General features: G+C 44.6%; 1 protein-coding gene across 7 annotated transcripts in view; it reads left to right on the forward strand.

Annotated features, from left to right (window-relative positions):
• Nucleotides 1–16,912, forward strand: part of dnah7 (dynein, axonemal, heavy chain 7) — a 78,483-nt gene that overhangs the window by 50,315 nt on the left and 11,256 nt on the right. For 6 of the 7 annotated variants that reach the window (XM_035651107.2, XM_035651106.2, XM_035651108.2 and 3 more), the window contains 20 exons: nt 290–916; nt 1,249–1,494; nt 1,826–2,055; nt 2,220–2,550; nt 2,675–3,021; nt 3,451–3,631; nt 3,978–4,163; nt 5,646–5,809; nt 6,975–7,129; nt 8,958–9,148; nt 10,905–11,038; nt 11,182–11,517; nt 11,715–11,841; nt 12,088–12,282; nt 14,582–14,674; nt 14,771–14,947; nt 15,139–15,300; nt 15,412–15,612; nt 15,819–15,980; nt 16,713–16,898. In XM_035651107.2, the coding sequence (XP_035507000.1) occupies nt 290–916; nt 1,249–1,494; nt 1,826–2,055; nt 2,220–2,550; nt 2,675–3,021; nt 3,451–3,631; nt 3,978–4,163; nt 5,646–5,809; nt 6,975–7,129; nt 8,958–9,148; nt 10,905–11,038; nt 11,182–11,517; nt 11,715–11,841; nt 12,088–12,282; nt 14,582–14,674; nt 14,771–14,947; nt 15,139–15,300; nt 15,412–15,612; nt 15,819–15,980; nt 16,713–16,898 (4,431 nt within the window). Of the gene's footprint in view, nt 1–289; nt 917–1,248; nt 1,495–1,825; nt 2,056–2,219; nt 2,551–2,674; nt 3,022–3,450; nt 3,632–3,977; nt 4,164–5,645; nt 5,810–6,974; nt 7,130–8,957; nt 9,149–10,904; nt 11,039–11,181; nt 11,518–11,714; nt 11,842–12,087; nt 12,283–14,581; nt 14,675–14,770; nt 14,948–15,138; nt 15,301–15,411; nt 15,613–15,818; nt 15,981–16,304; nt 16,450–16,712; nt 16,899–16,912 lie in introns of those variants that run through there. The other variant, XR_004796305.2, reaches the window with a different exon arrangement.

The following is a 16,912-nucleotide window of genomic DNA, read 5'->3' on the forward strand; positions in this document are numbered from 1 at the left end:
TACTTGAGTAATGTAACCTATACTGCAAATAGAATAGAGATATCTTGAAAACACTGAAGAAGTTTAGCCCCAGGCATGCTAACATTCCTGTTTTACATTTTTCACTAATAAATTCACATATTGCATTATATTGCTAATTATTTGCCAGTGTTCATACTTCTGATCTGTCCATGCCAGGAAATATCATTTGAATTTGCAACGTCTTGACTGTGCTGCAATCTCTCTCTATGTGTTTCTCTCGTCAATTGCCTCCCATGCTCACTGTTTCTTTGTTTTTGTCGGTCCTCAGGTCCTGAGGGTGTACTATGATCGACTGGTCCAAGACAGCGATCGGTTCTGGCTCGTGAGCCATTTGCAGGCAGTGTCTCAGAGTCACATTAAGGAAAACTTCCATCAGCTCTTCCAACACCTGGACCAGGACAGCGACGGAAAGGTCACCGAGGACGACCTGCGCAGCCTCATGTTCTGCGATTTTCACGACCCCAAGGGCGAGGACCGCAACTACCGCGAGGTGCACGACCTCGACCAGCTCCGACAGGTGGTGGAGTCCCATCTGGAGGAGTTCAATAACATCAGCAAGGCGCCTATGAACCTGGTGCTATTTCGTTTCGCCATTGAACACGTGTGCCGCATTTCCCGCATCCTCAAGCAGCCGGGTGGCAACGCCCTGCTGGTGGGAGTGGGCGGCAGCGGGCGGCAGTCCCTGACCCGGTTGGCCGCTCACATGGCGGAGGCAGAGCTTTTCCAGGCGGAGATCTCCAAGACTTACGGCACCACCGAATGGCACGACGACCTCAAGCTAATCATGCGGAAGTCCACGCAGGGTGAAGCGCACGGCGTGTTTCTTTTCACAGACTCGCAAATCAAAAGGGAGTCCTTTCTGGAGGACATTGGGAACCTGCTCAACACTGGTGAGGTACAGTGGGTGGGAGGGGGAAGCAGAAAAAGGCCATGATGGATCAAAAGATGCATTAATGGGCACTGATAGATTGATGAATGAGTTGAGGTAGATAACATTTACAAGCTGATGGGAAGGTCGGTCAGTGAATAAAGGTAGAGATTAACGGTTTGAAACGAGTATTCATGGGTGGAGATAATATTGAAAAGATGGATGGAGATGTGTCAACATTGAGAGACAGATGAATGGTTGATGAATGCAGTACACGGTTAGACAAATGGATTTGGAAAATTGTGCATAGACGCTCAAATTTACAAACCATTCTGGGTTGTTTTTTTGTCGGTTTCCAGGTGCCTAACCTGTTCGCAGTTGACGAGAAGCAGGAGATCTGCGAGCGGATGCGATTGCTGGACCGGCAGCGCGAGCGGGACAAGCAGACGGACGGCAGCCCTTTGTCCCTCTTCAACATGTTTGTCGAGCGCTGTCGCACGCAGCTGCACGTGGTGTTGGCCATGAGTCCCATCGGAGACGCCTTCCGGAACCGCCTGAGACGTTTCCCTGCCCTCATTAACTGCTGCACCATAAACTGGTTCCAGGTGTGTGTGTGCGTGTGTGTGTGTGTAGGCATGATGCATGAGTCAGCCTTCGTTGTCGGTCGCACCGCAAGATGCTCCAGGTAGTTAATCAAAAGACAGGGATGGCATGTTGTATAATGCATGAGTGTTAGTGCCTCGTCATGGGGCAAAAGGCAAATTATGCAATTTTTATTTTATTTTATTCTATCCTAGACTGATCACAGTTCCATTATTTATTCAGAAACATAAACTGATTTATAAGCTAATATTACCATAAAACACCAGCAGAGAGTAAAAAAACCCCCACAATGTATATTCGATTGGCTGTAAAGCTTATCTCCCTCCTTGTCAGACCTGGCCTGAGGATGCCCTGCAGGCAGTGGCCTGCCGCTTCCTGGAGGACGTCGAGATGACAGACGAGTCCCGAGAAGGCTGCATCAACATGTGCAAGAGCTTCCACACCTCGACCATAGATATGTCAGATCGCTTTTTGTCCGAGTTGCAGCGGTACAATTACGTCACGCCAACCTCCTACCTGGAGCTCATTTCCACCTTCAAAGCCCTGCTGAATACAAAGAGAGCGTAAGTTTAAGATTTTGGGATATACTGTGTGTGTGCAGCTGTTAATTTGATGTTTCTATGGAGTCAGACGGTACTTCGAGTACAAGTTTCTTGTGTAATTAAAATCAACAGGGCCAAAAGGACTTGATTAAAAAATGTCCCCTGTCACTCTGTCCTCTGCCTAGGGAGGTGATGAAGCAGAAACGTCGCTACGAGGTGGGCCTCGAGAAGCTGGAGTCGGCAGCAGACCAGGTGTCCACCATGCAGGTCGAGCTGGAGGCCCTGCAGCCACAACTGCTCGTGGCCAGCAAAGAGGTTGACGAGATGATGGTGGTAATCGAGCACGAATCTGTGGAGGTGGCGGAGACGGAGAAGGTGGTGAAGGTGGACGAGAACGTGGCCAACGAACAAGCCATGGCCGCCAAAGCCATCAAGGACGAGTGCGACGCTGACCTGGCCGTAGCCATGCCTATCCTGGAGTCAGCCATGGCTGCGTTGAACACTCTCACCAATCAGGTTATAGTAGAAATGTGGTGTTATAATATGAGACAGTGCTTTTATAGTTGGCTGCAAGGCAAAGTGTACCGGTACAGAATAGTGAAGAGGGAAGATCTAACATTGTGGGTCTTTCTGTCATCAGGATATCACAGTGGTGAAGTCCATGAAAAGCCCTCCGACAGCTGTCAAGCTGGTGATGGAGGCAATCTGCATTCTCAAGGGCATCAAGCCAGATCGCGTGCCGGACCCCTCGGGCTCTGGTAAGAAAGTGGAGGACTACTGGGGCCCCGCCAAAAAGCTCCTGGGCGACATGAAGTTCCTCCAGAGCCTCCACGACTACGACAAGGACAACATCTCGCCAGTTTACATTGAGAAGATCCGCAGGCAATACATCACGAATCCAGACTTTGTACCCGAGAAGATTCGAACTGCGTCCACTGCAGCCGAAGGCATGTGCAAATGGGTCTGTGCCATGGACCAGTATGACAAGTGAGTAATGTTCTTCTTCTCCTGTGTTCTCAATTATGAAAATCCATGCACATTTTGCAAGGCTTTCCGGAGAGCTTTCAATAAACATGAATCTTCGTTATCAGTAGCTTCAAAGGAATAATCATTTATTTCCTGGTGCTGGTGGAACATGCATGTGTCAAATTTCAAGATGCAAATACTTTCAAGGTGTAATGTTCTCGTTGTTGTTCTGACAATCTTAAATGCTGCCACTATTTATAGAAGCTTAAGCCGGTGTTTTGGCAAAAAAATATGTCACTGTCCCGGATAACTGATCAGAACCAGATGCATTTCATCATATTATACTTTATGCTGTACAGAGTTTTGATCATGGTCTCATCGTAAACGCGCCGTACACTGTGCTAATCTCTGGTATGCACGATTCAAGAATGCTTTCGTGTTCTCCTTCAGTGTGGCCAAGGTGGTGGCGCCGAAGAAGGAGAAGCTGGCGCAGGCCGAGGGGGAGCTGAGTGTGGCCATGGAGAGCCTGCAGAAAAAGCAGGCTGCCCTCAAAGAAGTTCAAGATAAACTCGCAAAGCTTCAGGAAACGCTGGATGCTAATAAAACCAAGAAAGCCGACCTGGAGAATCAGGTTGGTGCTCTCGTATATCTTTTTTTGCGTGATTGTAGACAGTGGTTGTCAACATTCATTGTAAAAATGGCTTATGCGAACAACTCTATTTTCTTGCAGTTTAATTTTTCAGCGTTAAAAGTGTAATTACTATCTCAGATGAAAGTCTGAGAAAACAGCCAGGCAAAGATAATTGACTCATGACAAGTTGAGGCCATGGATACTGTAGCATAGTTCAAGTCAGCAGTTACAGAATTGCACAAACCTGCTCTGGTTTGCCTGACCTTTTGTCCGGTTCCTTGAACGTGGGAAAAACTACAACTGCAGCACATGTTCGTATTTCATCTTTTGATTACGTCTCACACAGGTGGATCTGTGCAGCAAGAAGCTTGAGCGAGCGGAGCAGCTGATCGGAGGTCTGGGCGGAGAGAAAACGCGCTGGAGCGAAATGGCCTTCAATCTCGGAGAGCTGTACAACAACCTGACGGGGGACATCCTTATCTCAGCGGGCATAGTGGCTTACCTGGGAGCCTTCACCTCCAGCTACAGACAGGTCAGCTGTAGGACAAGATACTACGTACATACATTATTAGGAGATTTTTCAGATTATCCATCTCTTTGCTCAAGCAGATTCATCAGCATGACAGGTTTCGTCGTTTAAAACACAAAGGATGAACGTGTTCTTTATCATGCAATTGCATGATTGTGTGTGTGAATGGATATGTTGCATATTTTCTTGCATTTGAAATCACTCTCTTAAAGTGCGGCTGCACATATACACAGGTACAGCCCTGGTAGTGTTTTGGCGCGCTAGGCAAGATATGTGATCTTTTTCAAGAAACCTTTGAGAACTTTTAAGATTAATTTCCTCCTTTTCCAATTTATTTTGCAGCTGCAATTCAAAGGCAGAGCTAGACAGTCATGGGTGACGCGTAATAACGTGAATGCATTGGTTACTTGCATTACGTCATGATAGCAGACAATGTTAATCATGTTGTCAACTCGTGACTGAGAGTTCAGGATGCGCAGTTTGTCTGTCTTTGTCATTAAAAGGGTTTGGACCCAAAATGCAGATGACCAGACTCCATGCAAGTTTTAACAGATTTAATAGTCATTCAAGCAAGAGGGGGTGATGATGGAGGGTTGCGACGTTGAACAGTAAGGAAGAGGAGCAGGAGCAAGGCAATGGTTTTGTCACTGAGTTCCTGGCTTTGGTTGAGTTTCAGGACTGCCTGCTTACACCTGGCACTGCCTGCATCAGAAACTGAGCAAAACAATCAGAGAAGCAAAATCTGCTTCGGGAAAATCACCGAACAAAATCTGAACAAAGTCATATAAGAAACTGTCCAAATGTTTAACCACGGTTGAAACAAATCAATCTGACCACGAGTCACAGCTTTAAGGCAGGAGATAAAAAGCTTGATCAGGAACAGGTGTGCAGCCCAGCAAGGAGCTCCGGACGCCAATGCCTACTGACACACATCTTATCATCCTCCCAGTTACACAAAGGATTTCATTTGTGATGCCCTTCATGCATGTCTTTATTACACACACACACACACACACACACACACACACACACACACACACACACACACACACAAACACACAAACACACACACACACACACACACACACACAGAACTAATAGACACAATAGGAGCAGTCAAGGCGGAGCAATGACATGAAGTCTGTTTTTTGTTGATAATCTTGTAAGCACTCAACAATATTCTATTGTCACCACGAGAGAACGCACTTGCACTAAAATAAAATAAAAATAAAAAACATTCTCTCTTGCGGTGCCCCATTGGCATTTTGCGCCCTACATGTCATGGCTCTGCCTTGACTGCTCCTATGCCACGGGCCGCCCCTACATGTACACACAGTTTTTTTTATAATATGCACTGTGTTTGTACACTGTTGTAAACTGCCCAACTGTTCACCAGCATATGGTCTAATTTGCATGCAGGTTTACGCTGCACATGTAGTGAAGTGAAAATTAAGTAGTTTCCAGTGAATTGTGCTCCCTCTGCAGGATCAGACAAAGATGTGGATGGATCTCTGTAAGAGTAAAGCGATCCCATGCTCCCCCAACATGTCTCTGATGAACTCGCTGGGCGACCCGGTCAAGATCCGTGCCTGGATCATCGCCGGCCTACCATCAGACAGCTTCTCCATTGACAACGGCATCGTCATCTCGTGAGTATTGAAAGGCAAACTTTGCGTCTCTCATTTCGTTGCGTTTAGCAATGTATTATTAAGGGTTTAATGCACCAACTGTGGCGGTCTCAGACCACTTCTCTGCTACCGACAGCCACTCTTGATACAACATGTATTTATATGCTACCCAATAAAGATGTACAGTGCCGGGCATAAAGAATGCATTTGAATTGCAAAAGAAAATGTCTGGGAAAGGATTGGACAGCATCTCAAAACACAAAAAAATGATGAGCACACACACAAACACTGAAGTTCAAATGCAATTTTCACAAAAGCAGCACAGACCACCTGCAAATTCTATTCTATTCTACTATATTGCAAACTGGAATAGAGGCAAAGCAATCAATCCTCTTCTTCTTTTTTTTCAAAGCCAAAGGGCCTCTTTTTACTGTGAGCATGAATATCTTCTTCTTCGACTTTTGCAAATGTGTTTTTCAGGGCTGCAGCTAATGATTATTTTCATTATCAATTAATCTGTTCATTATTTTCTGGAATAATCGATTTGAATGTTTGGTCCATAAAATTTCATAAAATGGTGAAAAATGTCGATTGTGTTTCCCAAACCCCAAGATGACTTTTTGTTTTGAGCACACACACAAAAGATATTTAGTTTACTGTCAAAGAGGAGCAAAGAAACCAGTAGATATTCACATTTAAGAAGCTGTAATAAGTCATAAAAACTACTGATTCGATTATCAAAATAGTTACTAATCACTTAATCGATTAACTGTTGCAGCTCTCGTGTTTTTTTTCGTCATCTGCTGGTTCCGAATAGGTTTGAATTAACAAATAATAAGGATTAGATTGTTCATTATAAAATCAGCTTACGTAAAAAAAGAGACTATGACAGAACTTTGTAACCTAACTGTGGAGCCCATGTGACATTGTCTGATTCAACCTTAAGATGATTGGGGGAAAAACACAAACATTACAGGCTTGTTTGTGTAAATGAAGCAGCAACATTGCTTTTTAATCACAACACTATGGCCCCTGGTGTGCTATCCAACTGTGAGCTGTCTAAATGTGCTGAAAGTGAGCGTTCACTCCAAAGATGCTCTCTACATCTCAGCTCTTATCCTCCCAACATCCCCCCTACTGTTGGGGTGTCTCGCAGAATCTCTCACAATTGTGTGTTTGTGTGCAGTAATGCCAGGCGATGGCCTCTGATGATTGATCCTCAAGGCCAGGCGAAGAAGTGGGTGAAAAACATGGAGAAGGCCAACAGCCTGCATATTATTAAACTGAGTGATGCTGACTTTGTACGCACTCTGGAGAACTGCATCCAGTTCGGCACGCCAGGTGAGTACAAGTACTTCTCTGGCACGATGCATCTGCTGCTGCCTCGTCTGTGTCCGTGCCTCACTCGCACACTGTTGCAATTCCTGTTTCCGCCTCCTGAGGTCTCTCTTCACCACAGTGACTATATCTGCTCAGCAAAGGGTGTTTTTCCTCCTTTGTTCTCGGTCCTGCGGTGAAAAAATTCATAAAAAAACAACATTTCTGAGTGAGGTGTTCCAATGAGCCTCGTGCACTACTACTGTAAATCATACGAAAGACCAAAAAAAAATTTTTTTTTTGTTTTTGTTTTTGTTTTTTGTACTAATGTTTCCCGCTGCCTGGTAGCACGGTCAAATTGATAGGTGTAGGCAGACATGACTATTTCTTGTGTGTGTTCGTGTCTTGTTCTATAAAAATGGTTCTAAAATTGGAACAGCGTTGCTTAAATCCCCCAGTGCTACAGCGGGGATGTGACCTTTTGGAATCATAAGCTGGGTTCAGAATATACCGCACCATTTCTTTGCTAAAGCAACACAATGTAACAACCGGAAAAAAAAAATACTTTTGTCTTCACATCAGATTTCGTGGGGGTTGGAGAGGGAACAGCGAGACAGGGATTAGAGATAGAACCAGAGACAGCTACACAGCCATTAAAAAGACATCTAAATAATGACTCTACTCAGCCAGCCATTGGGTCTTTGTTTACTGGCAGGGCTTACAGTTCAGACAGTAGCTCGTCCTTGGAGGGTGAACAATAGTCCCAGCAGGGTACGGTTCCACCCCCCATAGCCTGTTCCTTTATTTCACATTTTTATAGTATTGCATATGTTTGTATTGCAGCCTATATCCCAGGTTATTAGCCAGCATTCCTTTCCTTCTTTTAGCATGGTTGAACTAATGCTTCCCTGCAGAATCTTTTAGGCCAGGCATATGTTTATGAAACTAAACAAAGTACAGTTTTAATCTAACGATGCTCCATAGCAGTGTGGAGAGGGTTGTCCTGATTTGGTTAACCACCATAAGAAAGAAAGTTCATCAGCCACCGCTTGCCTCTTAGTTAGCTCAGGCATAATTGTCAGTTATAGATGGGGCCAGTGTTCTTAACACGAGAACAGCATTATCATACTTGATGTGAAATTGCATTAATAATGATGCCGTGGGAATAAGGCATTCGTAGCATGTAATGTTGATGTTGCGTGTTTTCACGGAACTGCAGCGGAAGCCGCATGCAACGATAACCGCAGGGAGCTGAACAAGGAAGGTCACGGTTTATTATTTCATACATCTTCTCATATACCTGCAATGTTCTGCACAATATGTACTGTTTGATGCATCATACTTTAAAAACTAAGGATGCATCTGTACAACTAATATAAGTTTTTCCGTTAAGAGTATGAGCTTTGTTGTTTGGGAAAATTCTCATATGCCACGGCTCCAGTAATGAATAACATGAATAACAACTATTTAATTTTAAGAGCACTTCACAAAATAGAGTCACAAAGTGTCCTCTGCAGGCGGGAACATGAGCGCAGTGTCAGAAAGTGAGAGGCCGTGAAAACGACAGCATAATGAAGCAAGGAGCCTCGATGTGTGTCTGCCTGAGTGTTTAGGTGCCACTTACTGTGCTTACCATTAAAAATATAGAGCTGACTTATGGTAGGTGAGAGTCAGTATAGTGTGTGACCACCCTTTATTAACTTGGACTTAAACTAAAAGATTGTAAAGCTCAGATTTGAGTGCTGTGGGAAAACACTTTAGCTTGGCTGTAGTCTGGCGGCAAAATATTTGAGGCACAGCTGTTGAGGCAGCAGAGTTAAATCAACAGGAGACAACGTTTTTTTCCTTTCAGTGCTGCTGGAGAATGTCGGCGAGGAGCTGGACCCGATCCTGGAGCCGCTGCTGCTGAGACAGACCTTCAAACAGGGCGGCACCATGTGTATCCGCCTGGGAGACTCGACCATTGAATACGCTCCTGACTTCCGCTTCTACATCACCACCAAGCTGCGTAACCCACACTACCTGCCCGAGACTGCCGTCAAGGTAGTTCGGAGGGATATTGCCTACAGGCACTGCTATCTATTTTTTTTTGCTTTACATCTTAGACACACATTTTGTAATTAACATTGGGGGGCACAAAAAAACTGTCATTCTGTGGCAAACATCCTTGCCACCCTGGGTTACCCAACACACACCAGAACAACTGCCGCTCACCGGTAACTCTTTTATTAAGAACGAACAGAAAAAAAAAACATCAACCGACTGAACTGCAGTGTGACGCTGACCGGGTTCCGTCACACCGCTCCTCTTTGTCTCTGTGTCTCTGGAAGCTGGAGGTGTCTCCTGAGCCACCTCCACACATTCTAATACTTGCACAATATACTTATAATACTTAAACAAAATAACAAAATATTTTATCAAACCACTTTTCAATATGTTTTTTGAGAAATGAGACAAACCATTTTAATTAGCGTGGATTTGTAGCAGTTGCATTACTATATTGTGTAATTACACCAATGTCTCTGCTCACCTTGTTACATTCTGCTCAGAGGGACAAAGCACTCAGCACTGCAATAACTTTCATATCAATGCCAAAGCCCCTATAGTCTAACATTGTAATAGTCATGCCACAATGTCGGAACACATAAATAGTTACGTATGCAAAGGATCTAAAAAAACTAACGCAGCCTCCATCCACACCTACAGCAGTCACACACAGACGACCATAGTCAGACAGACTCTCACACCTTTTGATTCCCTTACAGAAGCAGTTGACTGTATTGTTGTAATGAGCCTGGTGCATTCGTCCATGCTTCCTCGACGCCCTCTCTCTTTGCATGATACAATCAGAAATGTGTTGATTGTTACAAAGGATTATTCAATTCTTGAAAAAAATGTGTCACGCTGCACAATTTAAGTTGAAATTCAAACTCAGCAAATCATTTCGTGACAATGAAGAATTATTCAGACATTCATGTTGAAACTAACCATGTCTTTTTTTTTTTTTTACTGATAGATGAGCAATACTTTTACTTGTTGGGTTATCATACCCTTCAAATGACAGCACATTTTTACCCCCGGCAACACAGCGAATCATTATTCACTGATACGGCCTGCTCGCTGGAGTCTCCCAAGAAAGTATTCCAAGAAAAGGAGTATTAATGGAAATTGCATTACAAAGAGGCATGGGGTTGAGAAGCATTACCAAAGATCACATTTCAAGCATCTCTCTGCTCTTTATGGGCAGCTATTAGATAGATTCAACTCGTTTTTCACAACTGGCTCAATCCTTTTTTTTCTTACCCCCTTTCTGCTGAAGTCTTTTGTAAGAGGCAAGTATCTAGAAAGACAACAGCCCTTATGGAGCTCAGGGGACAACAGGAAGCAAAGAAGGAGGCTGTATGTGTGAAAAGGACAAATGGGCTCTAAGTCTTTACCATCCGCTGAGTTTGTCCGTGGCATCAATAGAAATGGAATTAGGCCCCAGAGAAAGTGCACTTGTTTATTAGGGTAAAGAGCAGATAGCAGATGTACCGTGGGCTTTTAACCTCTGGGTAAGTGCGAAGCAGGAACAACTAAAGCTGTGGTAAAGAAACTCCTTCGCTCTAACACCTTTTCACACCTGTATGTGACCGAGACTGGAGTGTATATTAGAATGAATTAGGTGTGAGGTTAGTATAGAGAGCAGCGCTGGAGCTCGGATAATCACCACTGCTCAGAGAGCAATCGTGGGGCTAGAAAACCCCGCCCTGTAGATTCGACTGTATGTTTATGTCTCATCTCTTCCTCTGCGCTGTAGGTGACCCTTCTCAACTTCATGATCACCCCAGAGGGCATCCAGGACCAGCTGCTGGGCATTGTGGTGGCCCGGGAGAGGCCCGACCTAGAGGAAGAAAAACAGGCTCTCATCCTGCAGGGGGCTGAGAACAAAAGGTACAGTGGTGCACACCAGAACCATTAAAAGTCATTCCTCTTTAGAACATGAGGTGCTAATAAAATGAAATAAAATCTGTCCTTCCTGAAAGTACAAACTGCCAACTTTTCGCATTGGTCCTTGTGTTGTTTTTTTTCCATAGACAACTGAAGGAGATTGAGGACAAAATCTTAGAGGTGCTCTCGTCCTCTGAGGGCAACATCTTGGAGGACGAGACGGCCGTCAAGGTCCTCTCCTGCTCCAAGGTGCTAGCCAATGAAATCACAGAAAAGCAGGCCGTGGCTGAGGTGACGGAGAAGATGATCGATGAGACCCGCATGGGCTACACACCCGTCGCCGTGCACTCAGCCATCTTGTTTTTCTCCATTGCCGACCTGGCTAACATCGAGCCCATGTACCAATACTCCCTCGCCTGGTTTATTAACCTCTTCATCAGCTCCATTGATAGCTCCAGCAAGAGTGACGACTTGGAGCAGAGGTAAGCAGCGCTGACAAATGCAATACTCAAGTACTAGTTCCTACAAGTCACTTAAGCAGGTTATGGGGCCATAGAGCTATCCCTCTGCCTGAAATATCACATTTGGCTTGTTAACTGATACAATTTTTTTTAATGTAACACTAGTAGCAGCTCATGAGCGTAGATTATTCAAATTCTCGCGTATGTATTTCCTCCAGACTACAGATTCTAAGAGACCACTTTACCTACACACTATATGTCAACGTGTGCCGCTCGCTGTTTGAGAAGGATAAGCTGCTCTTTTCCTTCGGCCTCAGTGTCAATCTGCTCATGCACAATAAGCAGGTAGGTATACACACACACACTCTCATTACTCTAACATGAAGTTATTTGATAACACATGCAATATTGCTGTTTGGTTGGTTTGTAAGTAAGTCCCAATTACTAAAGATTATCTGTGTTCTTTATTTTCAGTTTGCTCCAAATTGTTATCCAAGATAAAACCTAAACATTGTGAACGTTCAAAATCACTTCATCACAAATAGCCATGGTAACAGTTTAATAGCTTCATCGGAGTTATTAATGCTGCAGGTGGATGAGGCGGAGTGGCACTTCCTGCTGACAGGTGGCGTGGGCCTGGATAACCCTCATTCCAATCCCTGCACCTGGCTCCCCAAGAAGTCTTGGGATGAGATTTGCCGCCTGGATGAGATGGAGCATTTCAAAAGTCTGCGGCAGGACATGGCTCGCCTCAGGAACGAGTGGAAGACGGTCTACGACAGCCCAGTGAGTTTCATTGAGCTGATTGGTAAAGGTTTTGGTAAAAACAAAAAGCGAAAATGTTTGTTCCTTTATTCCCTCGTAATCTTTGAAAAGATTCATGAGGTTGAATAGCTGATAAGACACAAGAGAGTCTAGATTAATGCCCACAATTATGAATTCAGCATGTTACAGAAAGGCACCATTAGATAAAACACCCAAGAGATCTAGAAGGAGATGAAAAAATATCTGTAAATCCTCCCAGGATGTAGATTTAGGTAGTATGTCTTTGACTTTAACATGGCTGGTAAGGTTAGCAGTCATCTTTAAACTAGGTCACATTAAGCCCTGATGAGAACGTTTAATTTCTGGAAGTTCCACAGGACCAAAGTCTATATAAGAAATGGTAAAGATAATTAGGTTTTTACCACGGAGGGCTCTCAAACAGTCAAACGCTCTGCAAACAAACTAACAAATCACATTTCTCCTGCCTGTGTGAGAGAAGGCTTTGGTGGACTGTGGAATAGAGAGGAAGTTAAGGGGCAGTAAACGATTCTAAAGCAATACATATTTTGTAAAAATCAGCGAATATTTCCTCGCGGTCCGCCAGCTGTCGGTTCTGTAAATCGAAAACAAAAAAATGGTGCGGACCAAACCACACTACGCTGTGTGTGCAGTTTGTAAACAACACACCACCAAGAATATCACCACACCACGTCCGGGTTCCTAGTTCTGAGTTCCGAGGTATAACGGAAGCAGGGTTACCACAGCTCACCCCCCAATACACCAGATAGCTGGTAGCATGTTGGAGGATTGAGATAGTAAAGTAATATATTTTTCATCATCAATACCTGTCAAACAGGTTTTTACATTTCTTCAGGGCGACTGTGGCTCAGGCGGTAGAGTCGGTTCTGCCAGTCCACATGCTGATGTGTCCTTGGGCAAGACTCAACCCTAAATTGTCTCTGGCGGCTCTTCCGGCAGTGTATGAATGTATATGAATGTTATCGAAAAAACTGCGGTGAATAGAAGTGCTGTATGAATGTGTGTGACTGTGACTTTCCTGTAAAGTGCTTAGAGTGGTCTATGTGACTAGAAAAGTGCTGTATAAATACAGTCCATTTACCATTAATTTACGAGTATCATTGTTTTGTGACTATTTTTTATCATCTTAGTAACTCCAAAAATTGTAATTAAATACATATTCCGTTCATTCTGGAAGTATCTCGGAAGTAATTGGTGTTTCGGTGACGCAGATTCCATTAAGTTACAGAAATTTCAGCTTCTCTGTTTGATTCATGTCAAAGACAGAAAGAAAGTGGGAGAGGAACATAATTTGCCTGTCAGGTACAGATGATACACATCCGCGCTCTGTCCGTCTCTGAACTATAAAGACTCTAAAAGTGAAGTTTTGTCTAATTAAATCCATTCTTTTCCTGTTGTGTTAGTCACATCTACGCAATCGAGATGCAAGAGCAGCTGTTTAATCAACATGTGGTGCACACACACACACACACACACACACACACACGCACACACACACGCACACACGCACACACACACGCACACACGCACGCACAGGCACACACCATCTTTGATTTATAATCAACAGAATCAGCCGTAACACTCCTATCTAATTAAGTCTAGTTTGTTCCAGTTGTAGAATTCACATTTACTTAATCTTGACGTAACAACAGCTGTTCAATCAAGCACGCCGGCTCTCCGACTCGCGTGCCGGCTCGCCCCCGTACACACCGGAGAATCCCCGGAGATCCTGAATAGGTGTATCTGTCGCAAAGCACCTGCCGGCAGCACGCGTAGCCAGAAGTCTCTCAACAAACAGCCTGGGGGGAAATTATTTCAAAAACTTCCTGCTGCCATTGCTCACTTCCTCTGGTGCACGCGTTCCAACAAATTAATCAAACATACCGCTCTGTCCTGCTCTGCTCTAGCACCCAATGTTGTTGTTTTTGTTTTTTTTTACATATTTATGCATCTCCCTGCATTTTGCTCCTCCCCATTCACATTACAGATTAGCCCTCTTTTTGCTTAATTGAATAGCTCAATCTTGCAACAGCTTGACACAGTGCAACCCCACCCCAAATCTCCCACAGTCCTCTCTCAGAAAAATTGAGAAAGGCATTTAGCTGCATGTTTCCTAAAGGGTAACACGATAAGGGGCCACGCTCCCTTTACCGATGAATAAAAACAACTCAGAATTCTCTGATTTGTTTGATTGTTGTATCAATGTTAATGTACTTCAAAATGTATAAACTGTGTCAGAATTGACTTCTCGCTGAGTTAAACGGCTTATGTATATTTCAAGAACCCCCATCAGACTCCCTTCCCCGACGAGTGGCAGAACAAGCTGAGCCAGTTTCAGAGGATGCTGGTGATTCGTTGTCTCAGGCCAGACAAGGTCAGTTCATACGAAAGTACAACAGTCGTTATAACATTATTTCAGGGTTTTTTTCCCCATATTTCACTAAATACATTCCATTTATTTGCCCTGCAGGTTATTCCCATGGTGCAGGAGTTTGTGTCCGACAGTCTGGGTCGTCCTTTCATCGAAGCGCCCCCCTTCAACCTGAGCAATGCCTTCGTCGATAGCCACTGCTGTGCCCCCCTCATCTTCATCCTCTCCCCCGGCTCGGACCCAATGGCAGCACTGCTCAAGTTCGGAGATGAAAAGGTACAGAGACATCTGCGAAATTCAGCAGCTTTGAAGTCTGCTGTGTGTACAAACTCAAAATGAAAAGGGGGAAATTGAATCCTCTAGATTTTCCCTGGCTCCCACAGAGGTTTGGAAGTTATTTTGGCTCCTTACAGGGCAAAAAGCAGCTACATAGAGTAAGTGTGTGTGTGACTGTTCTTTTCCCTCAGGGCTTCACTGGTAGCAAGCTGGCCTCCCTCTCTCTGGGCCAAGGCCAGGGTCCTATTGCTATGCGTATGATTGAGATGGGCCTTAAAGAGGGCACCTGGGTGGTTCTGCAGAACTGCCACTTGGCCACATCGTGGATGTCTACTCTGGAGAGAGTCTGTGAGGTCAGAACACACACGCTTTTCTACGCACAGAGTCTATACTCCTGCCAGGAAAGTGCCAGCACATTTCTTCCAGTACATTTATTCATTGATCTTTTTTTGGGCTTTGTGCAGGCGCTGAACCCAGACACCACCCACCCGGACTTTAGGCTGTGGCTGACGAGTTACCCATCTCCAACCTTCCCCGTAGCCGTGCTGCAAAATGGGGTGAAGATGACCAACGAGGCTCCAAAGGGCCTCCGCGCCAACATCGCACGCTCCTTTCAAATGGATCCCATTTCGGACCCACAGTTTTTTGGCAGCTCGAGCAAACCGGTCAGTGTGTGTGTGTTTTTTGTGTGTTCGCATGCCTGTGCGTATCTATCATGCCTGCATCAGTGGGTGTCCTTGGGTTCTTTGTGTATCTTTGCCACTCAAGCTGTGTATTTCAAAGTATGTTTGTTTTAGTCGCAGCAATATGAAATAAACCACCAGTGTTCATCTTAGACCGCGCCTTCCATTTGTGCATATCCACCTCTCAGGCTGTGTTCAAGAAGATGCTGTATGGCCTGTGTTTCTTCCACGCCCTGGCTCAGGAGAGGAAGAAGTTTGGACCGTTAGGCTGGAACATTCCCTACGAGTTCAACGACACTGACCTCCGGATATCAGTACAGCAGCTACACATGTTCCTGGAACAGTACCAGGTGGCTAGTTCTTCCTTTCTTGGACATTTTCTTATATTTGTTGCAGTATTGTTTTCCTGTATTGCAAATTGTAACACTATCAAATGTTTTCACAGTTACAAAATTCCATATAATGTTGGATGCAGGCTAGTGCATACCACCACAACCCTGATTTGTCATACATACTTGATAGTCTAACAAGAACTAAAAAAAACCCACTCACATGCAGATGCATATCTACCAAACAGCCGCTGCATATAGACAGTATTCATGGTGTAAGCAGAACGTTTTTACAAGTGGTTTCCGCTGCCGTATTCAAAAACCCCTCTTGACATTTTTCTGCAGACAGATAGCACTCCAACCCTCCGTCATTCCCAGTTCCTCCGCTGTAGCCGAGAACAAGTGTCGGTCGGATATTAACTACCGAGGATATCTTTTTTTCTGAAAGGAGTGACATTTTCATCTCGTAACCAAGTGCCACTCTGAATTTGTAAGTGAAATCCTCCAGCAGTAAAATCAACCCTACCGTTCAAGCCTGCCGTGTCGGTTTCCATTCCTGAAGTGAATTTAAGCCAGGTCTCCTGTTGCACATTAATCTACGCAGCACAACAAATCATGTACACACACAAAAGAAAAACCTGCATTTGTCAGCGCTCACCTCCTCTTATAATGTTCAGACCCAAATGTGCAGACCTGATGCATGGTGGTTCTGTTGTTCCTGGGAAAAATGACTGATGTCTTGTTTCCCTGCAGGAAGTACCATTTGATGCCCTCCGCTACATGACCGGTGAGTGTAACTACGGAGGCCGGGTGACGGACGACTGGGACAGACGGACACTGCGCACGATCCTGTCTATCTTCTACACCTCAAAGCTCATCGAGGACCCGGACTATAAGTTTGACCCCAGTGGGTTCTACTATGCACCGTCTGAGGGAGAAGTAAGAGAAATAAA

This window comes from Scophthalmus maximus, chromosome 14 (genome assembly GCF_022379125.1).
Source record: "Scophthalmus maximus strain ysfricsl-2021 chromosome 14, ASM2237912v1, whole genome shotgun sequence".
NCBI lineage: Eukaryota > Metazoa > Chordata > Actinopteri > Pleuronectiformes > Scophthalmidae > Scophthalmus > Scophthalmus maximus.